This window comes from Entelurus aequoreus, linkage group LG14 (genome assembly GCF_033978785.1).
Source record: "Entelurus aequoreus isolate RoL-2023_Sb linkage group LG14, RoL_Eaeq_v1.1, whole genome shotgun sequence".
NCBI lineage: Eukaryota > Metazoa > Chordata > Actinopteri > Syngnathiformes > Syngnathidae > Entelurus > Entelurus aequoreus.
Window position 1 is genome coordinate 39,687,166 of NC_084744.1, and position 25,312 is coordinate 39,712,477.

Consider the following 25,312-nt stretch of genomic DNA (forward strand, 5'->3'; position numbering starts at 1 on the left):
GCTGGACAATCTTATCTGACTCTGCAGGCCATTTGGGAAGCCTGTCGTGTGATGTGTGTGTGTGTGCGTGTGTGTGTGTGTGTGTGTGTTTATGTGTGTGTGTGTTCTTGTATTTCTACCTCTATCTTGAGACATGAAGAAGGAAAAGTATCTTCCATATGAGGAGGTGTGAACAAGGTGATGACATAAATCATGGTCCCAATAACATTGCATCTAATAGACCAGTGGTTCTCAAATGGGGGGGTACGCGTACCCCTGGGGGTACTTGAAGGTATGCCAAGGGGGACGTGAGATTTTTAAAATATTCTAAAAATAGCAACAATTAAAAAATCCTTTATAGATATAATTTATTGAATAATACTTAACAAAATATGAATGTAAGTTCATAAACTGAACATCAAATCAAGTAGGCTATTCCATTCATTACAATGCAACAATGCAATCTTTAGTGTTGACAGCTAGATTTTTTGTGGACATGTTCCATAATATTGATGTTAAAGATTTATTTTTTTGTGAAGAAATGTTTAGAAAATTAAGTTCATGAATCCAGATGGATCTCTATTACAATCCCCAAAGAGGGCACTTTAAGTTGATGATTACTTCTATGTGTAGAAATCTTTATTAGGGCCTGCATGGCCCTGTACAAAGGACTCCCACAGGGAGTCCTTTGTACAGGGACAGGGGACTCTATTGAAATTGTAAGGTTTTATTATTATTATTATTCATTCTTTCTTTCTTATTATTCTTTGCAGCTTTGCGCACTACTTTTCCCCCCTTAACATGCCTTCAAAACTCACCAAATTTTACACACACACATCAAAAAACGTGAACAAAAGTCTTTAGTGGAAAAAACAAAACCCAAAAATCAAAACTGCGCTCTAGCGCCCCCTAGGAATAAAACACAAGACAACACTTCCTCTAACTCCCAGTACAAATATCGTAGACATGCAACAAAAACCTCTATGTAGGTCTGACTTAGAGCTAGATTTCATACACTGACATCCTTCAGCAAAAATCAACAGGAAGTTGGCAATCACCCCTTCAAAACAAAAATTTCATAAAAACACTCATTTTTGTCTCTTTGAGCTGTAATTTGACCCCCTTAAAATACTTCAAACTCACCAAACTTTTTACACACATCAGGACTGGCGGAAATTGCGATCTAATAAAAAAAAAAAAAAAGGAACCCCAAACTCAAAATTGCGCTCTAGCGCCCCTAGGAATAAAACACAGACAAAACTGCTCCTCGGAGGAAAACACAGACAAAACTGCTTGTAACTTCCTGGTAGGAACGTCTTAGAGACATGAACAAAAACCTCTATGTAAGTCCTCACTTAGACATACATTTCATAGATTGACATCCTTCAGCAACTAGCCCCCTGCCAATATGCGGGCCCGACCAATGCTGCTTGCAGCTTTAATTATATTTGAATCACTTGTTTATTTTTCAAACAAGTTTTCAGTTATTTTTACATCTTTTTTCCCAAATAGTTCAAGAAAGACCACTACAAATGAGCAATATTTTGCACTGTTATACAATTTACTAAATCAGAAACTGATGACATAGTGCTGTATTTGACTTCTTTATCTCTTTTTTCAACCAAAAAATGCTTTGCTCTGATTAGGGGGTGCTTGAATTAAAAACATTTTCACAGGGGGTACATCACTGAAAAAAGGTTGAGAACCACTGTAATAGACAATGTCTCATTTGCACCCCTGCTGGTGACATCTATCAAAATGAGGGTGGTCCCAAAAAGGAGGGATTTTTCAAAGTATCGGTTTTAAAAGTGCTCCCCCTCTGGTCAACAGATGTAATAATGTGTGTGTAAGAAATAGAAATGGGCCCCCCTTTGGCCAAAATTAATTAAAAAATGAATAAATATGTATAAAGAGACATACTGTAATAACGAAGTAAATGATGATTAAGAACCAATTACAAACAAAAAATTCAAAAAATGTTTTACTAAAAGCAGTCGTTTTCACAATTTCTCTTATTTTTTCTGTTTCTGTAATATTGCAATATTTTCTCATAAAATTATTACTTTTTTATGTAAAATTATTCCTTTTTAATGCGAAAAGGTGACAGTTGTCATTTAAAATTCTGACTTATCACAATATTGCCAATTTTTTTGTTGTTCTTGTAAAATAGAGAAAATTTTTTAGCAAAATTATTTGCCATAATTTTGCCAAGTAAAATTCCGATTATTGTTATAATATTGCCAACTTTTTAAAGTTTTCTTATAAAAGTGTGACTTTTGTCGAGTAAAATTACGACTCTTTTCATAAAATTGTCAAAATGTTAAGCTTTTCTTGTAAAATTGCGACTGTTATTGAGTAAAATTCCAACTTTTATCATAATATTGCACACATGCTCAGTTTTTCTTGTAAAATTTTGACTTGCGTTACGTAAAATGACGTGTTTCTTGTAAAATGGTAACTTTTTCTTGTTTAACTAATTTTTCACAACAAGCTTTTTTATATTTACATAGTTTGTATATATTATTAATGTTGTAAATACAAATCTTTATATATATAGAAAGGGTGGTCCTAAAGAGAGAGGCATTTTTCTCAGGTCTCAAGAACGTAACAAATACAAGTGTGTGTGTGAGTGTGTGCGTGTGTGTGTGTGTGTGTGTGTTTTCAGAATAATAAATCCATCACCCTTGTCTACACTACACAGCCAAAGAGGCTGACTTGTGTGACAAAGTGGTTGGCTCTTCACAATATTGCCAGTGCAGTGCCCCTAATAGCAGCCACCTCTGCTGCTTAATGTCCTGACACTAATGAATTCACGGAATTAACTTTGAGAGCACAAATAAGAGGGGGAAAAAAACAAAGATTAGGTAGTTTGAATTAGATTGCTGTTCCCCTACTATCTCTCGCCTCTTTGGTATTGTTCAAGTCTTTAGCTGCACAGGTAAATGAAGAGCACAAAAGTGGAAGGCATGAGCAACAATACACAGTTATGAACTCACTTTAAAGCCACCATTTGTATCTGTCGTTGCCATGGTGACCATAGATCACTGACTTTTGTGGTCCATGACGTTGATCGATCAGCCTGGACACCACCCAGCCCTACTTTTCATGCTGGATTTTGGACACCACTGAACTAACACCCATCCATCCATCCATTTTCTACCGCTTGTCCATTTCGGGGTCGCGGGGGTGCTGGAGCCTATCCCAGCTGCACACGAATTGAAGGCGGGGTACACCCTGGACAAGTCACCACCTCATCACAGGGCCAACATAGATAGACAACATTCACACTCACATTCACACACTAGGGACCATTTAGTGTTGCCAATCAACCTATCCCCAGGTGCATGTCTTTGGAGGGGGGAGGGGCCTATCCCCAGGTGCATGTCTTTGGAGGTGGGAGGAAGTACCCACACAGTCACGGGGAGAACATGCAAACTCCACACAGAAAGACCCCGAGCCCAGGGATAGAACCCAGGACCTTTGTATTGTGAGGCACATGCACTAACCCCTGTTCTACCGTGCTGCCATGCACTAACCCCTGTTTTACCGTGCTGCCCTGCACTAAAACCATTAGTAAAGTAAAGTACCACTGATAGTCACACACACACTAGGTGTGGTGAAATTACCCTCTGCATCCCCTTGTTCAACCCCCTGGGAGGTGAGGGGAGCAGTGAGCAGCAGCGGTGGCTGCGCTCGGGAATCATTTTGGTGAATTAACCCCCAATTCCAACCCTTGAGTGCCAAGCAGGGAGGTAATGGCTCCCATTTTTATAGTCTTTGGTATGACTCGGCCGGGGTTTGAACTCACAACCTTCCAGTCTCAGGGCGGACACTCTAACCACTAGGCCACTGAGCAGGCCTATAATCAATCAATCAATCAATCAATCAATCAATCAATCAATCAATGTTTATTTATATAGCCCTAAATCACAAGTGTCTCAAAGGGCTGTACAAGCCACAACGACATCCTCGGTACAGAGCCCACATACGGGCAAGGAAAACTCACCCCAGTGGGACGTCAATGTGAATGACTATGAGAAACCTTGGAGAGGACCGCATATGTGGGTAACCCCCCCCCCCCCCCCCTAGGGGAGACCGAAAGCAATGGATGTCGAGTGGGTCTGACATAATATTGTGAAAGTCCAACACATCAGCGAAAGTCCAGTCCATGGTGGGGCCAGCAGGAACCATCCCGAGTGGAGACGGGTCAGCAGCGTAGAGATGTCCCCATCTGATGGACAGGCTAGCGGTCCACCCCGGGTTGGGAGCAGAGTAGAAAAGAAAAGAAAAGAAACGGCAGATCAACTGGTCTAAAAAGGGAGTCTATAAAGGCTAGAGTATACAAATGAGTTTTAAGATGAGACTTAAATGCTTCTACTGAGGTAGCATCTCTAACTTTTACCGGGAGGGCATTCCATAGTATTGGAGCCCAAATAGAAAACGCTCTAGACTTTTTTTGGGCTCTGGGAATCACTAATAAGCCGGAGTTCTTTGAACGCACATTTCTTGCCGGGACATATGGTACAATACAATCGTCAAGATAGGCAGGAGCTTGACCGTGTAGTATTTTATACGTAAGTAGTAAAACCTTAAAGTCGCATCTTAGGTGCACAGGAAGCCAGTGCAAGTGAGCCAGTATAGGCGTAATATGATCAAACTTTCTTGTTTTGGTCAAAAGTCTAGCAGCCGCATTTTGTACCATCTGTAATCTTTTAATGCTAGACATAGGGAGGCCCGAAAATAAAACGTTACAGTAATCGAGACGAGATGTAACGAACGCATGGATAATGATCTCAGCATCGCTTGTGGACAAAATGGGACGAATTTTAGCGATATTACGGAGATGAAAGAAGGCCGTTTTAGTAACACTCTTAATGTGTGACTCAAACGAGAGAGTTGGGTCGAAGATAATACCCAGATTCTTTACAGAGTCACCTTGTTTAATTGTTTGGTTGTCAAATGTTGAGGTGGTATTATTAAATAGATGTCGGTGTTGAGCAGGACCGATAATCAGCATTTCCGTTTTCTTAGCGTTGAGTTGCAAAAAGTTAGCGGACATCCATTGTTTAATTTCATTAAGACACGCCTCCAGCTGACTACAATCCGGCGTGTTGGTCAGCTTTAGGGGCATGTAGAGTTGGGTGTCATCAGCATAACAGTGAAAGCTAACACCGTATTTGCGTATGATGTCACCTAGCGGCAGCATGTAAATACTAAAGAGTGCAGGGCCAAGAACCGAACCCTGGGGAACTCCGCACGTTACCTTAACATAGTCCGAGGTCACATTGTTATGGGAGACACACTGCATCGTGTCAGTAAGATAAGAGTTAAACCAAGACAAGGCTAAGTCTGTCATCCCAATACGCGTTTTGATACGCTCTAATAAAATATTATGATCAATAGTATCGAAAGCGGCGCTAAGATCAAGAAGCAGCAACATAGATGAAGCATCAGAATCCATCGTTAGCAATAGATCATTAGTCATTTTTGCGACGGCTGTCTCCGTAGAGTGATTTGCCCTGAAACCGGACTGAAAAGGTTCACAGAGATTGTTAGACGCTAAGTGTTCATTTAGCTGCTGTGCTACAATTTTTTCGAGGATTTTCGAGATAAACGGAAGGTTTACCAGGAGATCAGGATCGAGGTTAGGTCTTTTGAGTAGAGGATGAATAATCGCTTTTTTGAATGCTAGGGGAACAGTGCCAGAGGAAAGTGATAAGTTTATAATATTTAACACTGATGGACCTAGTAATACAAAAAGCTCCTTGATAAGTTTCCCAGGAATTGGGTCAAGTAAACATGTTGTTTGTTTTGTCCCATTTACACATTTTGACAATTCCTCCAATGTTATTTCATCAAAGAGAGAGAAACTATTTTGAAGGGCGTTATCCGTCGTATATACAGTCGTATCTGTGTTAATAGAACCCAGTTGTAGCTGAGATGCATTGTCTTTAATCTCTTTTCTAATGACTTCAATTTTCTTATTAAAGAAATTCATAAAGTCATCTGCTGAGTGGGTGGAGCTACTGGGAGAAGTCCCTTGTTGGGTTAGCGATGCTACTGTACTAAACAGAAATTTAGGATCATTTTTGTTGAGGTGGATGAGATTTGAGTAATATTTAGCTTTAGCTGAGGTAAGCATGCGTTTATAAGTTATTAAACTATCACACCATGCTTGATGGAAAACCTCAAGTTTAGTCGCACGCCATTTGCGTTCCAGCTTTCTACATGATCATTTCTGGGCTTTAGTTTCTTCTGTAAACCATGGGGTACGCCTTTTAGGGGCCCTTTTTAGCTTTAGCGGTGCTACAATATCAATGGTGTCGCGCAGGGCGTCATTAAAGTTGTTAGTGAGGTTATCAATAGAGCCCACATAATTTGGGAATGGTGCCATTACCGAAGGCAGTAGGTCAGTAAGAGTCGTCGTTGTGGCAGCATTAATGTTGCGGCTGCTATAGTAGTTATTATTATTATTATTAGTTTGTTGACAATGAGTCAGAACTTTGAATTTTATAAGGTAATGATCGGACATTACTTTAGTGTACGGGAGTATCGTAACTTTAGAGGTGGTGACACCCCTGACAAGCACTAGATCTATCGTATTACCGTTGCGATGCGTGGGTTCATTTATTATTTGTGTAAGACCACAGCTATCAATTATAGTCTGGAGCGCCACGCATGGAGGGCCCGATGGGGTATTCATATGGATATTAAAGTCCCCCATTATGATTATATTGTCGGCGTGCGTCACTAGATCAGCAACAAACTCTGAGAATTCACTGATGAAGTCCGAATAGGGCCCAGGGGGGCGGTAGATAACAGCCAGGTGGAGAGGCAGCGGTGTGACAAACCTCAAAGTGAGCACCTCAAACGAGTTATATTTATTATTTAGGTTAGGTGTAAGATTATAGTTTTCATTGTATATTAGTGCGACACCCCCTCCCCTTTTAAGAGGTCGGGCAACATGTGTATTGGTATAGTTAGGAGGAGATGCTGTGGTAATCTGTAAATGTCCTTGCCTATTTCTGTTGTCTGCACTCCATGTTCACTCTCTCTCTCGTTCACAGTATGGAGTGCAGCTGACGCAAGGCAGCAGCACACACCTGACTGTAATTAAAAACAGCCTATTTAACCAGGCTGCTGACAACCGGTGAGCGCCGGAACTTTGCCATTGCTTGCAACCTGTTGGTCGTGCCACGAGAACTCACTAGTTCATCGCGTACTTTTTCATCTCAGGTTGGCCCGTATTATTCCTAGCCTTGTCTAGCGTTTTATTTTGGACCTAGTCTATTTACTTCTTTCATGAAGTATATTTTTCCTTGCCTTGTCTAGCGCTTTTAGTTTTGTGTGTTTATTTTCCTCTTAGTAGTTTTTTTTACATGGTGTGTTTTGTGTTTTCCACCATCGCCTTTGTTTGCTACTTTGTGCTTCCGCCAAATAAAAGGAAGAACAATTGTAAACACAAATTCGTCTCTGCATCCTTGGGATCCACCTCACCGTTTCCTAACAGAAAGTTCCGGCCTAACTATGGAACCCGCAGAGACAGACCCCTGGAAAAGAGCATTGCAAGGCCAGGCTCAAAGGATCAACCAGCAGGGGGACCAGCTTGACCACCTGAGCCGAGGTCTACAGGGGATGTCGGAGCGTCAAGACGCCATGTTGGAGCGAATCAACATGCTGTTAGCCACCGTCGTACCCACCTCGACCACCGTGCCTGACCAGGCATCCACCCAGCCTACACAACCCGCTAGTACTAGCAACATACGGCTTTCCCGACCCGAACGTTTTTCCGGGGAAAAGGAAGACGTAAGACAATTCCTGACGCAGTGTGAACTTCATTTTGAGCTAAACGCTTCCGCTTTCACCTCTGAGCGGGCTAAGGTAGCGTTTGTGATCTCTCACCTGTCTGGCCGTGCTGGCACCTGGGCGACTGCAGAATGGAACCGTCAGACCACCTCCAGCTCCACATACGCGAACTTTTCCAAATCCTTGAAGCAAATCTTCCAACGATGACTCCCAGGTAGAGAGGCAGCGAGATCCCTTTTCCGGCTGCAACAGGGTTCACGACGGGTCGCGGATTACGCGATCGAGTTCCGCACCATGGCGGCCGATTGTGACTGGGGTCCCTCAGCACTATTGGACGCTTTCTTCCTGGGTCTCGCGGACGAGATTCGTCACATGATGATCCCGCTGTCACTCCCGACGAATCTGGATGATCTCATCGAGCTGGCGGTGCAAATCGACTTCCGCCTATTGGAGGAGAGGAGGGATCGACTAGGAAGACAAGCCCCACCTTGCAGCCAATCAGCGCCTGCTAGACCTGCCATCTGCAAGACGGAGCAACTCGAAGACAACCCCCCTTCATGGCAGAGAGATGAGCCGATGCAACTGGGAGGCCGCCGACTCACCGCCGCCGAGAGGGAACGTCGCGTTCACCTCCAACTCTGCCTATACTGTGGGGCCGCTGATCATCTCATCTCCCGCTGCAAAGAACTGCCGCGCCCCGCCGCACGGCCACGAGTGCGCCCTCACTCGCCAGAGGACACGTCCACCAGAGGTCGTCGTTCTCCTTCGTTGGCCGCAGGCAGAATGCAGCTAAAAGGTACTCTTTCTTGGTCTAACCAACAAATAGACATTTGCGCTCTCATTGACTCAGGAGCAGATGATAACTTTTTGGATTTTGAATTCATGAGACTCCATAAGATTCCTGTTGTCAAACTATTTGTGCCCAAGAGGGTGTATTCTCTTGATGGGCGCCTATTAGCCAGCATAACCCACCAGACACTCCCACTCAACCTGCGCTTGTCTGGAAATCATTGTGAGAAAATAATTTTTCTTGTTGTGCCATCACGGTCCGCGCCCGTCATTCTAGGGTTAACCTGGTTACATAAGCATAACCCGCACATAGACTGGCCTCGTTCGGCCATTATTAATTGGAGTGTAACCTGCCACACACATTGTCTTCGTTCCGCAGCAGGATCTCGTACACCGCCACCTACCGCTGTTATAGAGAACATAGACTTGACAAACGTGCCCAAGCACTACCATGACTTAAGGGCGGTGTTTAGCAAGGATAGAGCACTCTCACTTCCCCCCCACCGACCCTACGATTGTGGCATTGATTTGCTAGCCGGGGCGGCGTTACCATCGACCCGTATGTACAAGGTGTCTAACACCGAACTCAAAGCACTAGAAGAATACATAAACACATCTATAGCTGCCGGCCTCATTCGCCCTTCGACCGCACCTGTAGCCGCTGGATTTTTTTTTGTCGAAAAGAAGGACAAGTCCCTACGGCCTTGTATAGACTACCGCACTCTTAATCAGATTACTATCAAGAATAAGTATCCTCTACCACTCCTTGATTCAGCTTTTACTCCATTACAATCAGCGAGGTTTTTTACTAAACTCGATCTACGTAACGCTTACCATCTTGTTCGCATCCGAGAGGGGGATGAATGGAAGACCGCATTCAACACTCCTCTCGGACATTTTGAGTATCTTGTCATGCCTTTTGGACTTACTAATGCACCTGGCGTTTTTCAGGGTTTCATTAATGACATTTTTCGGGACATGACAGGTCGTTTTCTCTTTGTTTACTTGGACGATATATTAATTTATTCATCTACATTTGACGAACATGTGCAGCAGGTTCGGTTAGTCCTTCAACGATTGCTCGAGAACAAACTGTTCGTCAAGGCGGAAAAATGCGAGTTTCACTCATCCTCCATTCCATTCTTAGGTTTTATCATTGAGGAGGGTAGACTCAGACCGGATCCCGCTAAGGTAAAAGCAGTAGTAGATTGGCCCACTCCGGTTTCCAAGAAGCACCTTCAGAGATTCTTGGGCTTCTCTAATTTTTATAGGCGATTTATTCGTAATTTTAGTCGCGTCGCTGAGCCACTTACGAGGCTAACCTCTACTAAGGTTCCGTTTGAATGGGGACCCGAAGCCAATTCCGCGTTCTTGAGGCTGAAAAGGTTGTTTACTTCTGCCCCTGTTCTGTGTTACCCTGACCGTTCTCTCCAATTTTTTGTTGAGGTGGACGCTTCTGATTCAGGTGTAGGGGCCGTACTCTCCCAGAAATCTACCACTGACCAGAAGTTGCACCCCTGTGCTTTCTTCTCTCGTCGCCTATCCCCTGCTGAGAGAAATTATGACATTGGCAACAGGGAGCTTCTGGCGGTCATTTTGGCCCTTCAGGAGTGGAGACATTGGCTGGAAGGGGCGGAGCAACCATTCATCATCTACACAGACCACAAGAACCTGTCCTACTTAAGGACCGCACAGAGACTGAACCCCCGCCAGGCCAGGTGGCAACTATTTCTGACCCGTTTTAACTTTATCATCACTTTCCGACCTGGTTCTCAGAATGGGAAGCCCGATGCCCTGTCCCGTGTCTACTCTTCATCCTTTGAGAATTCTTCACATGAACCAATTGTTCCCCATACCCACGTCATTGGGGGACTCCAGTGGGACATCGAGCGGCAAGTCTTGGAGGCCCTGAAGTCGGACACATCTCCTCGGGGCTGCCCACCAGGCCGGTTGTTTGTGGTTCCTCGGCTCCGCTCCAGCGTTCTGGATTGGGCACATGGGTCGAAGATCGCTTGCCATCCAGGTATTCGTCGCACCAGTTTTGTCCTCTCCCAGCGTTTTTGGTGGCCATCCATTCTGGCAGATACGAAGGCGTTTGTGGCAGCATGTCGGATCTGCGCCCGGAACAAGGCATCCCACCAGGCTCCAGCAGGACTGTTACACCCATTACCCATCCCCTCCCGCCCGTGGTCACACATAGCTGTGGACTTTGTCACAGGACTACCCCCCTCCGAGGGTAATGACACTGTCTTGACCATTGTGGACCGGTTCTCGAAGATGGCCCACTTCGTGGCCCTCCCCAAGCTGCCGTCAGCTCTTGAAACTGCCCAATTATTAGTGCTCCACGTTTTCCGGCTGCACGGCATCCCCACTGATGTGGTATCCGACAGAGGACCACAGTTTTCCTCGGCCGTCTGGAGGGCATTCTGCAAATCTCTGGGGGCCTCCCCTAGCCTGTCCTCCGGCTACCACCCTCAGAGCAATGGACAGACCGAGCGGACCAACCAAGACCTGGAGGCAGCCATCCGGTGCACTTGTCATCAGCAACCTTCGACCTGGTCTGAGAATCTCCCATGGATCGAATACGCTCACAATTCCCTCATTAGCTCCGCCACCGGCCTGTCTCCATTTCACGTCGCCTATGGGTTCCAACCACCAGTTTTTCCTTCTACCCAACCCAGTGCCGACGTCCCATCTGTTACTGCACACCTACATCGGGCTCACCAGGCTTGGCGCAACACCAGGGCGGCGTTAAGAAGAACATCGGCCAGGAATCAACTCTTAGCCAACCGCCATCGCACACCAGCCCCACACTACCTGTTGGGACAGAAGGTCTGGTTATCGTCTCGGGACCTACCATTGGCCACCGAATCTAGGAAACTGGCTCCCAGGTTCATTGGACCATTCCCCATTGCCAAGATCATCAATCGTGTTGCAGTCAAGCTCCATCTCCCTAGATCTCTCAAGTGCCATCCTGTTTTTCACGTGTCCCGCATCAAGCCTGTCTCATCCAGCCCGCTCAGTCCTCCGGAGGTACCGCCTCCTCCACCCAGGCTGGTTGATGGTCACCCAGCATTTACTGTAAACACCATCTTGGATGTGAGAAGAAGGGGAAGGGGTTTCCAATACCTGGTGGACTGGGAGGGGTACGGCCCAGAGGAACGGTCATGGATCTCTAGATCGCTTATAATTGACAAGGACTTGATCAAGGACTTTTACGTTCGATTCCCAGACAAGCCAGGTAGGTCGCCAGGAGGCGTCCGTTGAGGGGGGGGTACTGTGGTAATCTGTAAATGTCCTTGCCTATTTCTGTTGTCTGCACTCCATGTTCACTCTCTCTCTCGTTCACAGTATGGAGTGCAGCTGACGCAAGGCAGCAGCACACACCTGACTGTAATTAAAAACAGCCTATTTAACCAGGCTGCTGACAACCGGTGAGCGCCGGAACTTTGCCATTGCTTGCAACCTGTTGGTCGTGCCACGAGAACTCACTAGTTCATCGCGTACTTTTTCATCTCAGGTTGGCCCGTATTATTCCTAGCCTTGTCTAGCGTTTTATTTTGGACCTAGTCTATTTACTTCTTTCATGAAGTATATTTTTCCTAGCCTTGTCTAGCGCTTTTAGTTTTGTGTGTTTATTTTCCTCTTAGTAGTTTTTTTTACATGGTGTGTTTTGTGTTTTCCACCATCGCCTTTGTTTGCTACTTTGTGCTTCCGCCAAATAAAAGGAAGAACAATTGTAAACACAAATTCGTCTCTGCATCCTTGGGATCCACCTCACCGTTTCCTAACAGATGCCTCATTTAGCGCAAAGAAATCGTCTGGTTTGAGCCAGGTCTCGGCGAGACCAACAACGTCAAGTTTGTTGTCTCTAATGACTTCATTAACTAATAACGTTTTGGAAGATAATGATCTTATGTTTAAAAAGCCCATATTATAGGTAGTGGGCTGTTTTGAGGATTGTTTGTTGAAATTATCCGAAGTAGCAATATTAATAATGTTGCGTTTATTATGCGTATTGCACTTTAAATAGTTTCAACCACATCTAGGAATTGATACGACGGGGATATTCAGATTGTTTGCTTGATGTTGCGATAAACTGAACGCATCATAGTTAGCTACCTCAGTACAATGTATGTCTGCCTCTGACACGGTCACAAAAGAAAAAACATTATGTGAGTTGTGTTTTATTCTAAGAGAATTGCTATGTGTGCAGGGATTATCCAGCCTGACGCTGGCTAGTTCTAGTTTAAATGGCTTCTTACCCGGAGACTCCACGCTTCTTTGGTTAGCTTTTCTCTTTGTTGTTAGCCCAGCTCGACATCCCCGCTTCTGCTTCCGCTCGCACCGCTTGTGTCGTCTCCATTGGCGGTCACCGCTAGCACTTGACTCCGCTGCTACAAAGGCCGCTCGATGTAGCCCACGAAGTATTCCCATGCTAGCGAGGAGGTCCACCGTACATGCGTCTTTCAGTCTATAACGACCCGATCCATCCACATCCAGAATTGTCTGTCGGTCGTATGTGATCACAGAGTGTTCACGCTTTGAGCCAGCCATGAAATTGACAGAAATGACGGGTGTTTTTTGCCAAATCGCTCTACACTCCCAAGAGCGTTAGCATAGCCGCAGCATTCCCATGCGCCGCCATCTTGCCATAATAGGAATAAAGCCATAATAGGAATAAAGCCTAATAATAAAGAGTCCGTATCTATATAGCGCTTTACTATACCTGGAATGGTACCTTAACATGACATGTCACATTCACCCATTCACACACTGATGGCAGGAGCTGCCATGCAAAGCGCTAACCACGACCCATCAGGAGCAAGGGTCGTGGTTGTCTTGCTCAAGGACACAGCAGCTGTGACTAGGATGGTAGAAGCGGGGATCAAATTGGCAACCCTCGAGTTGCTGGCACGGCCACTCTACCATCTGCGCCACGCCGCCCCCATAATAAAACACATTTGTTATAATAAATGATTATGCATGATAGTCATCTCAACACACTTTTACCACTGTCTCGGAACAACAATTTCACTGTTTTTAAATCTCAATTTTCATAATATGAAAACAGTTGTTTTCAGCCAGAATGTGCTGCTAGGCCCGGGGTCAGCAGCCAAGCGGCTCTCTTTAGCGCCGCCCTAGTGGCTCACTGGAGCATTTTTAAAAAAGGATTGAAAATGGAAAAAGATGGGGGGAAAAGTAATTTTTTTGTTGTAGTAGGATTTTTGTTTGAGGACAAACATGACACAAACCTTGTTAGAACTACCACTGTTTAATATGTTTGTGTGTATGCTTCACTGGTGAACATCCTTTTGTCCTACTCATTTCGGTGGTTCTTGAACTCACCATAGTGTGGACTGTGACGCAATAGTTTGTTTACGTGTCAAATATTCCACTCCTTCTTTGTCTCATTTTGTCCAACAAACGTTTTATGCTGTGCGTGAATGCACAAAGGTGAGCTTTGTTGATGTTATTGACTTGTTGGAGTGCTGATCAGGCATATTTGGTCAGAGCGTGACTGCAAGCTAATCAATGCTAACATGCTATTTTACATATTGCATCATTATGCCTCGTTTGTAGGTATATTTGAGCTCATTTAATATCTTTCACTTTTATCCTCTTTGTTTATAATTAACTTTTGCATGTCTCATGACGCATTATCTGTATGTAATATTGGCTGCATTTCTGATAGTTGTTTGTGTGCCATGTCGTTCCAGACCACAGCAAACATTACCTAGCTTGCCAAAGATTGTAATAAATCTATTAAAAGAAGACAGCCTGTAGTTTCCTTTAACTTGGACACACACATCTATACCTTTGGCCAGGGGTGTCCAAACTTTTTCCACTGAGGGCCGCATAATGAAAAATGAAAGTATTCGGGGGCCATTTTGATATTTTTAATTTTAAAAAACAATAAAATATATTTTTTTCCCAAGAGCACTTTCCTCAATTTTGTGGGGAGTGTTAAAGGTCCCAGTTATTAGTGTTAAAAAAAAGTTTTATATTCATATTTTTTTTACTTTCCACGCATAAATATCTATAGATAAATTTCAGGTCTATCCGTTGACATATTAAAAAGTCAAAACATTATTATCTTTTTTGTAAAAAAAAAATCATGTTTTTTTTAATGAAAAATTCCCCTTTGCCCTCGCCCCCAAATGTTTAGAATATTAGATGTGAAGTAATTCTAGCCTTAAATAGGTCAACAATTCATGACAACATAGCTGTTAGTTCATTATGGTTTTCTGAGCAATAAGTTTGAAAAAAGAAAAAAAAGAAAAAAAAAAGGTGTTGTGTATCCAAAAAGGCCCCACTCATAAAAGTGTTAAAAAAAAGATAAAATATTTCCAAGTGGAATATTTCACGTGAAGCACGGTAGTTGGAGTCTTTAACAGGCCAATAATTCATACCAACATTAATTTAATTCAAATATTATTTATTTACAGTTTACTTTATTTTATTATAGTCAAATCTGCAACATTTTCTCATTACACCTGTTTGCTCTTGAATTTAATTGTTATGTTTTTTTTAGCAGCATTTTAAAAGGGCCCCACTCATAAAAGTGTTAAAAAATATATATATTATTTTTACTTTCAACATTTAAATCCCTAGATCAACTTCGGATCTATCTGTCATTTATACGTTTTCATAATTCTTTGTTTTCTTATGTTTTATGCCCTTTTTGCCCAAGAATTTGGGCTATTGTATGGCAGTAGGTAATATTTTCCCCCAAAAAATATTTCAAAGCGGAATATTTCACGTGACGTAATCAGAGCCTTTAATAGGCCAATAATTCATACCACCATTAATTTAATTTAAACAATTTTTTTTTTTTTACAGTTTACTTTATTCTATTAGTCAAATCTGCAACATTTTCTCATTACACCTGTTTGCTCTTTTATTTCTTTTTCATGTTTTTTTTTAGTAGTAGTATTTTTAAAATGGCCCTCGGGCCGCAAATGGCCCTCGGGCCGCACTTTGGACACCCCCGCCTTTGGCCATTCTAAGACAGTCAGTAATTCCCAGGAGTTATCTCACCTTCTGAGTAGCCTCTGATTTACTAATGATTTCTAATGTGTAGAATAAACCTACTCAGTGGCCTAGTGGTTAGAGTGTCCGCCCTGAGATCGGTAGGTTGTGAGTTCAAACCCCGGCCGAGTCATACCAAAGACTATAAAACAAATGGGAGCCATTACCTCCCTGCTTGGCACTCAGCATCAAGGGTTGGAATTGGGGGTTAAATCACCAAAAATGATTCCCGGGCGCGGCCACCGCTGCTGCCCACTGCTCCCCTCGCCTCCCAGGGGGTGATCAAGGGTGATGGGTCAAATGCAGAGAATAATTTCGCCACACCTAATGTGTGTGTGACAATCATTGGTACTTTACTTTAACTTTTCAATATTACATTTCAACATTTCTGTCAACAAAGATTTGCTTCAGCCTGCGACGCATAATAATTTTGATAGTATGCTATTTTAACTAATATAGACCATTACGTACGTGTTGCCTTCATTATAACACTTATATACGGCTTTTAATTTTTCCCGGCTCCAGACAGATTAGTTTTTTGTATTTTTTTATCCAATATGGCTCTTTCAACATTTTGGGTTGCCGACCCCTGGTCTAGGCAACATCAGCATGACGTATAAGTGCAGTGTGCACATGCACTGGCTGTAAACAGACACTCAGGTGTATCACAAGGTCACATCACTGTTGGCAAACACTGCACATTGCAGATAGGATGTGCTTGTTTGGACTCGGGGGCCATGGCGACAGCGGCCAGATTAGTCACTCACACTTTTAAGGAGCTCACCCGCCGCTGTGAACGCCTGAACACGTCTGTCCGCCGCCATGTTCAGGTGACTTCTCGTCACCGATGTCAAAGCTCTTTTTGCACTGTGAAGGAGTAAACTATGTGGTGTTTTTTTTAAAAATGTTTTCAAGGTGTCTGATCAAGGATTTCGAGGCACGTCCATCCGTGACTCACCTTCTGGAGCATCCCTTCGTCAAGCAGGCCCATGGCAAAGACGTGGCCCTCCGACATCAATTGGCGGCTCTCGTTAAGGAGCAGCAAGAACTTGGCTGCGCAGCAAAAACCAAGTAAGTCTGTTTTATTTCTGAAGACGTGCAAGGACGGCAAAGTGTGGGGTTGCACACAAATGACTGGTTATCACTTTTCAATCCAGCAGGGGGCAGGCAGTTATCTTATTTTGCAGGTGAGCATTGTGAAGTTCAGCAGTAATGGACATGGGAGTGTGATTAAAGAGAAGTTAGGCGACTGTGACTAATTCACACTGGCTTATACTTTTGCTGACTAACCATTGTTCAATAGAAAATTGGTGGACTTGGCAGCCTTTTGTACAAATAATTAAACCATCAAAGAGTGTTGTGTCAAGTATTTTAGCCCAGGGGTAAATATGTATGCTAATTAGCTATTCAAAGATGTATTATAAATGTTTTATCACATTGACTGTGATATTATTATACATATTTTGGTTCAACTGTAAAGTAGAAATAAAAAAAACTGTTACTTTCTTCCTCATCATACTGAAAGGTGCCTCTTATACAGCTCCTTTCATTTCACTAAGATCATAACATGTGCAATTAATACCAAAAAAAGGCACATTATTTCTTATTATATTTACACCTGCACTAAAAAGAGCTGTTGTAAACTAAAAAACAGTCATCAACCACAATAATGAACATTGCTGAATTAACATGAGCACTGTGATCTGTAAAAACAGAATTTATAATACAGCTCTTTTGGATATCATTATATTGTGCAGGTGTGCCTAATGTTGTGGCCGGTGATTGAATGTGACAGACTCCCATCTGCCTATGGCTTAAGAAAGCCTGATATTTGCACTTCTTCCTTGTCATGGAGGAGTTCACTGAGCCTGCCCTTGACGGAGTGTTTTGATGTGCTGCCAGCTCTGTTTACTCCCAAGAGCACTGCAGCCGCCGCCTTCAGCCTGATCCCTCAATTCCTGTCCTCAGTGAAAGTGGATAATGGGATTAGCAGCTTGTAGGGCGAGAACCGGGCTCCCCCGGTTTTAGTCTCTCGTGCCACAGATCGGGCGCACAATATCTCCAGATAGGGAGAATAAAGAAATGGAGAAGTTAAAAGCAGCTGCTGTAGGTGCAAAATTGTAATCTATCCGCTGACGCTTTGGAGCAACACAAGTCTGTGAAGGGACTTTGTGATGAGCAGACACTTCAACCAGCACCTTTTTCTATGTTTGATATGCACTCATTCACAATAGGATTGAACTGCACAGGCTATTGACCTGAAACTTGAATATACATCAACTTATTTATGCTATGATTGATAATTGCACTGCAAAAAGTCAGTATACAAAAACAGAAAATACAAAAATGAGGGGTATTTTATTTGAACAAAGCAAAATTATCTGCCAATAGAACAAGAAAATTTGGCTTGTCAAGACTTTCCAAAACAAGTCAAATTAGCTAACCTCAATGAACCCAAAAATACCTTAAAATAAGTATATTCTCACTAATAACAAGTGTACTACTACGAGTATGTATTTTCTATTGTTTCATTGAAAATAAAACAGCAAAGTCCATTTGGCTGTCATTTGTTTTAATATGAGACACAATTGTGTCAAAGTCATGATTTTTTTTTTTTTTTTTACATGCTTGAAATAAGAAATTAATACTTGAAAAAAGTAGTTTTATACTTCTGAGTGTTGATGACACAGCTTTGCATCAGTTGATATTCTAGTTTCAAGCATGTTTTACTCAATATAGGTCTTAAAATCTCAGCAACAAGCTGTAATATCTTACTGAGATCATTTAGGACCAAAACACTTAAAACAAGCAAAACACTGTAACATAAAATCGGCTTAGTGAAAATAATTATCTTATCAGACAGAAAATAAGCAAATATCACCCTTATTTGAGATATTTAATCTTACTTAGATTTCAGTTTTTGCAGTGTGTATGTAATATACAGACCATATAAACGCCTTGTCAAGATTTTCCGTCGTTGTCAAGGTTTTTATTGGCAAAAATATGCATACACACACATTTTTTTTATTTGTATTTATTTATTTATTTATTTATTTAGTTATTTATTTATTTTTGTCCTGTCCAGCTTCTCAGGCAAATCATATAGTAGATGTAGATGCCCATATCGGCTGTTCAGATTTACTCTACAAAAGAGAAGTGTAGGATACTTCTCTTGTTGCCTTATTTGTATTTGACTTTATTAAATGTATTTATATTATCATTTGGTGCACACACATTTTTAGGTTCAGATGCCCGATCTAATGACAGCCAGTGAATACAAAACATCTGCTTTTACAAATATTCTCAGTCTTGAGTGACCCTGTCAAAGGTATTCATTAAAGACTGCACTGTGGTGTGACAACATATTCATTATGGTAAATAAATGTCCCTATTAGGGCACAGACCAATATAAGGCTAATGTAGACTAGGGATGCAGCTATTGATTATTTTAGTAATGAAGTGATCTATTAATTATTTTGTTTGATTAACCTCATTGCGTATTATAGAGAAAATAGTTGCAATTAACAAATCCCCTTTCTTATGAATGCACACCATCAACTTTGACATGGGAGAGCACCAGTGTATAAGACTTATGTGTCAAAGTCAAGGCCTGCGGGCCACATCCGGCCCTCGAATTAATAATCTGTGGCCCCCGGGATGATACTTGATTAGTATTAGAATCACAGCCGCCTGCTGCTGTTTTGCATGCACCAATACTCCATCAGTGTTGGCGCTAGGAATTTTCAAAATGGGGTCCCAGGGACCCCATCGAGTCATAAAAATGGCGTGCCACAGTACATGTTTGGGGTCCCACTTTTTTGTAAGTGTTTTGAAAACAAATGATAAATGTATTCATTATCCTGTTATATCTCACATTCTATATTGTGTTTTGGAAAAAGGTTGTCATAAACATTACTTAATTCATTAAAAAAATAATACAAAAGAAAACAAATGTATATTAAAGTTAAAGTACCCATGATTGTCACACACACACTAGGTGTGGCGAAATTATCCTCTGCATTCGACCCATCCCCTTGTTCACCCCCTGGGAGGTGAGGGGAGCAGTGAGCAGCAGCGGTGGCCGCGCCCGGGAATCATTTTTGGTGATTTAACCCCCAATTCCAATCCTTGATGCTGAGTGCTAAGCAGGGAGGTAATGGGTCCCTTTTTTATAGTCTTTGGTATGACTCGGCCAGGGTTTGAACTCATATGAAAATGTATTCAGTTATAAACATACATTTACTTTCTTCTTTCCGTCATGGATCTAAACTTTACCGCTGCCTGTATTTTTTTTCTATATTTTTATTGTAAAATTTTCAGAATGTGTTTGTTCTATTTTTAGCCAAAGTAAGACAAAGAAAACAATCTGAAGTTGTCTTTATTTTTTAGTTTTAATGCCATGATTTTAATAGTCCGGCCCGTGTGTGCACAGATTTTCCTCCATGCGGCCCCTGAGCTAAAATGACTTTGACACCCTTGGTATAAGAGAATAAAAAAGTATTTAAAAAGTGTAGCCTAAAACTAGGAAATAAAAAATAAACAAGGAACCAAACGAATAAAAAATATTTCTGATTAGGAATTAGAGCACAGTCATTGTGACTTTTTTAAAATTAGTATAACAATTCTCTGTTGTAGTGCAAAAACGTTGACATGTCGTCATGTTCTGAGCTCAAACTTGCCCATAAAAAAATAAAATTCCCATAGTATTTGTTGCAGGGGTCACCAACGCGGTGCCCGCGGGCACCAGGTCGCCCGTAAGGACCAGATGAGTCGCCCGTGGGCCTGTTCTTTAAAAAAAAAAAAAAAAAATTAAAATAAATAAAATTAAATCTACATAGAAAAAACAAAAGATACACTTTCAATCAGTGCATCAACCCAAACAACCTCCCCCATGCACACTCATCCACACAAAAGGGGTTATTTCTTTCTGCTACCAATATTCTGGTTCCCACAACATAGACAATACATCTGCAAGGGACACAGTCCCTGAAGCACATATGATTGTATAGGCTGCTGGTCCACTAACATTTTCATTAATTACTATTTTTTATGTAATTATTTTTATATTGTTTTACTTTCTTTTTTATCCAAGAAAATGTTTTTTATTTATTTAACTTATTTTATTTCATTTTTTAAAAAAAGGGCCTTATCTTCAACAGACCAGGTTGTCAATGAAATTAGATTTTTTTAAAGGGTTTTTTAAACCAGGCCCAGTCCAGATAATGTCCAAGTCGGACTCAGCAACACACACCTTCATTCATGTACACAGAAAAAAATTAGGGAACACAGCAGATTGCATATAATTTATAAACAAAACACTTTGCATTCCATTCGAAAGGACGTTCCCTTTAGATTTCCGATCCTTAACATTTTACATTTATCATAATTAAGCTTAAGGCCAGATTGCTGTGAAAATATGTCCAAAAGATTAAGAAGGTTCCGCAAACAATGAGGAAAAATCTCATCTTTGTGAATCAGCCTTTTCTGACATGAACTTAATCAAGAACAAACACAGAACACGCCTCACTGATGCACATCTGCAAGACTCACTCAGAGTTGCAGTGTCAAGTTACACACCAGAGTACAACACACTAGTTAACAGCATGCAATGCCAGGCTTCCCACTAACTGACAAAGAAACAGATAACAGATTTGGTGTCCAGTTCAAAGTGTGACATGATTTAAAAATTGGAGAGTTTACTTTTGTATTTTACATGAGTTATTATTTGTACAAACATGGTGCAAAGTAATTCATGATTTGTTAAAAAATGTTAGTGGCTAGCTAGTTAAAATGGGATATTGTGATTTCACAAGACTGTTTTAGAAGTGATCATTTGAAAATGTTCAATTTGAAAAATGTGCACTTAGAGAAAATGTAAAAATAAAGTGTTGCATATTGATATTTATCTGTTTCTATATATATTTATTGTGAGAAATCATTAAGATGATCAGTGTTTCCACAAAGATAAATATCATTAATTATTAATAATAACAGAGTTAAAGGTAAATTGAGCAAATTGGCTACTTCTGGCAATTTATTTAAGTGTGTATCAAACTGGTAGCCCTTCGCATTAATCACTACCCAAGAAGTAGCCCTTGGTTTCAAAAAGGTTGGTGACCCCTGGTTTGTTGTAACTGCTGCTGTGTTCATATTGTTTAGCAGCTCATTTAAATTGTTTGTTTAAATCAGGGGTCCCCAAACTTTTTGACTCCGGGGCCGCATTGGGGTAAAACAATTTGGCTGGGGGCCGCGCTATATATATATATATATATATATATATATATATATATATATATATATATATATATATATATATATATATATATATATATATATATATATATATATATATATATATATATATATATATATATATATATATAATGTATATGTATATGTATATGTTTATGTAAATGTGTGTGTGTGTGTATATGTATATGTAAATGTGTATATACTGTATGTGTGTGTATATATGTATATGTCTATGTATATGTCCATATATGTATATGTGTATATATGTATGTATATGTGTGTATATATATATATATATATATATATATATATATATATATATATATGTATGTATGTATGTATGTATGTATTCATACATATATATTCCTTGCGCACTAATTGACTTAAAGAGCGCACTTGCTGCATGTCACGTTATCGATGGTAAAATGCATTTTTAGACAATATGATTTGCCTGAGTGGCAAGGAGACGGTAGAAAATGGACTAGTAAGGACAAATTAAAAAAAAAAAATAATAATAATAATAATTGTAATTTTTTTAAATTTGGGACTTCCCGCGGGCCGGCTTTTGGACGCTGGTGGGCCGTATCCGGCCCGCGGGCCTTAGTTTGGGGACCCCTGGTTTAAATGATTAATGCTGAGGTGTTAATATTCAAAGATGTCAACGTGTACTCATTTATAGACCGATAAGACCGTAGATGGTGAATGTACTGTAGAGACGTTATCGTTTTGGTCAAAATAACTACATTTCCCATGAGTCTGCAGGAAGTTGATGTGAGGAAAAAGGTGCTAATATTGTTTAAGGTACTCCATGCAATCTGGATTTTTATATATGTATTTAGTTAAACTCATTAAATGAATCATCAATGCAAAAAAAAGTATGCTTTTTTTTCTAATTGAATTACGGTAATCAATTTAATGGATACATGATTGCAGCCCTAATGTAGATGACAAGCCCAATGTACATAAACCTAGTTCCTGCATATGCTTGACTTTAGTCATTCAAATTAATGCAATATTCCCTGAAAATTCAACTGTACTGCAAAATACCAACAGAAACAGACACGTACACAGTATATATTTGTGGTAATTGTGCTGTTTTATATTCACTAAAGCAGAGTATGTCTTGGATGAGATTAGATGCTGTTGCTGGTGAACTACACGAGGCTTGTCCCTTGAGTTTTCCTACAAGTCCCACACACCAACTGCTGACCTCTTGGGGTGTGAGAAGCTACAACCTAGTAACAAAGTGCAATGTTGTTAACTGGACATGTGTCCCCTGGGGAGGACTGTACGTCCCATTCAGCCTGGTCAAAGTGCTGTTCTATCATTTGATGGTCATTTAAGAGCATCCTCTAGCACAGTCACTTTCATACATTACAGGCACGACCGGATCAATACTCGTAAAACCCTCATCATAGAGAGCTGTCCAGATGATGATCTGGTCAACCTGGAGTTCTTAGACGAGGTGAGATTTAAGGTGTTTATCTCAATGGGCATTGATTGGACACGGATACAACGTTCCTTTATGTCTTACTTCCTCTTTTCTGCAGGAAACCATTATTGGCCTTCTTCACAGGAGGTATGATGAGCTGCAAGTGTACACCTATGTGGGGGACATCCTCATCGCCCTCAATCCTTTCCAGAATCTCAGTATCTACTCACCACAGGTGTCTAGTCCCAACCAGTCATTGGCCTGTAGGACTAATATCGTATTTTCCGGACCATAGGGCGCACCGGATTATAAGGCGCATTAAAAGGGTCATATAATGATTATTTTTTTCTAAATGTAAAAGACTTCCTTGTGGTCTACATAACATGTAATGGTGGTTATTTGCTCAAAATGTTGCATAGATGATGTTTCGCACATCATCTTCAAGTCACTTTCTGACAGTCTCTTCAGGATGCACCGTTTTGTGGGCGCTCTTATTTATGTGCCTCCACTTGAACAGCATCTTCTCCCCGTCATCTTTGTTGTAGCGGTGTAGCGTGCAAGGACGGGAGTGGAAGTGTCAAAAGATGGCGTTAACTGTTTAATGACATTCACACTTTACTTCAATCAATAACGGAGCAGCATCTCCTCATCCGTGGCTCACTAGTGCAACAACAACGCCCGAAATGTGTCCCGTGAAAAACCGTCCAACCAGAACTCTCTAATAACTAAAGTTCCTTGGGTGAATAATGCTTTCATGGCGAGTTTACTGACAGATATGAGTAAGAACTTTACACTACTTTATATTAGAAATGACAACAGTGGAGGATGAATGTCACATAACAAGAAGATAGAGAAAAAGAAGAAGCTTATCGACTACGGCGTCGACACGGACTGCATTTGCGGACTTGCGCACATTTTCAGGACTTATGCAGATCCCAAATACACATCAGTAGGTACCAGAAGGTAAGAAAAGTTTCTTTTGCATAATTTTGCCAAACTAAACGACAGATAATAGTTTGCTAATAGGTGCCATTTTGCGGTCCTTATACACACACCATAATAATACTTGTATGTTTAATGCGCTGACAATCCATCAAGCGGTGTGGCTTCATAGCTTACCAAAGTCGTACTAAAAACATTTTGACATATTTTTGAGTGCCGTGTGTAATGTTCTATATTTTCAATGGAACATCTAAAGTTTTGGTGTTTACTGCCATCATATTGCAGTTCACACATATCACTTATGTGTGACTGCCATCTACCGGTCACACTTATCATTACACCATGTACCAAATAAAATAGCTTCGAGGTCGTTACGCACAACCAGAATTATTCCATACATTAGGCGCACCGGGTTATAAGGCGCACTGTCGATTTTTGAGGAAATGAAAGGATTTTAATTGCGCCTTATAGTCCGAAAAATACGGTATATGAAACATAAACAACCTAAAGTCCATAGTAAAACATGTTTTATGACTCTACTTGCACAACTATAACTACATTAGATTTATAGCTCTAGACTGCATCACACAGAGATGTTTCAAATGTTATGTAGCTAAATAAGGTAACCCAAAATTTAGGACCACATCTCGGACTGCAATACTGTACCAAACATATGGTTCTCTAAACTAGTGTTAATAAAAAATAATGATTATTATTATCCTTTGAAAGACATAACTTTGATATATTGTAGTGGTAACTAACCTTTTCAATTTCTCTTTTACTTTAATCAATCAAATGTAAAACAGCATTCAAAGTGACACTTGGTTTAAATTTGTTAATAATTGATATTTTTCTGTCTGCCTTGTATCCTGTTAGTTTTCTAAGCTATACCACGGCGTGAAGCGGGCTGACAACCCTCCACACATCTTTGCCACAGCGGATGCAGCCTACCAAAGCATGGTGACTTTCTGCAAAGATCAGGTAAAGCAAAAGACTGCAAGCTTCAACATGGCACGTTTACAACTTGTAGAAGCTGATCTGCTCAAAGGTTGACTCCACTCTTGCCATGAAATACTATTG

At 41.1% G+C, this 25,312-nt stretch overlaps 2 protein-coding genes across 7 annotated transcripts in view; both read left to right on the forward strand.

Annotated features, from left to right (window-relative positions):
* The window catches only part of myo3b (myosin IIIB), a 290,744-nt gene that overhangs the window by 35,234 nt on the left and 230,198 nt on the right, over positions 1–25,312 (forward strand). For all 6 annotated transcript variants that reach the window (XM_062069877.1, XM_062069876.1, XM_062069875.1 and 3 more), the window contains 4 exons: positions 16,522–16,677; positions 23,239–23,323; positions 23,409–23,525; positions 25,109–25,213. In XM_062069877.1, the coding sequence (XP_061925861.1) occupies positions 16,522–16,677; positions 23,239–23,323; positions 23,409–23,525; positions 25,109–25,213 (463 nt within the window). The remainder of the gene's footprint in view (positions 1–16,521; positions 16,678–23,238; positions 23,324–23,408; positions 23,526–25,108; positions 25,214–25,312) is intronic.
* LOC133664885 (glutamate decarboxylase 1-like) overlaps positions 8,008–25,312 on the forward strand; it is a 354,813-nt gene continuing 337,508 nt past the window's right edge. The window contains exon 1 of the mRNA XM_062069880.1: positions 8,008–8,581. Coding sequence (XP_061925864.1) covers positions 8,080–8,581 — 502 coding nt within the window. The 5' untranslated portion in view covers positions 8,008–8,079. The remainder of the gene's footprint in view (positions 8,582–25,312) is intronic.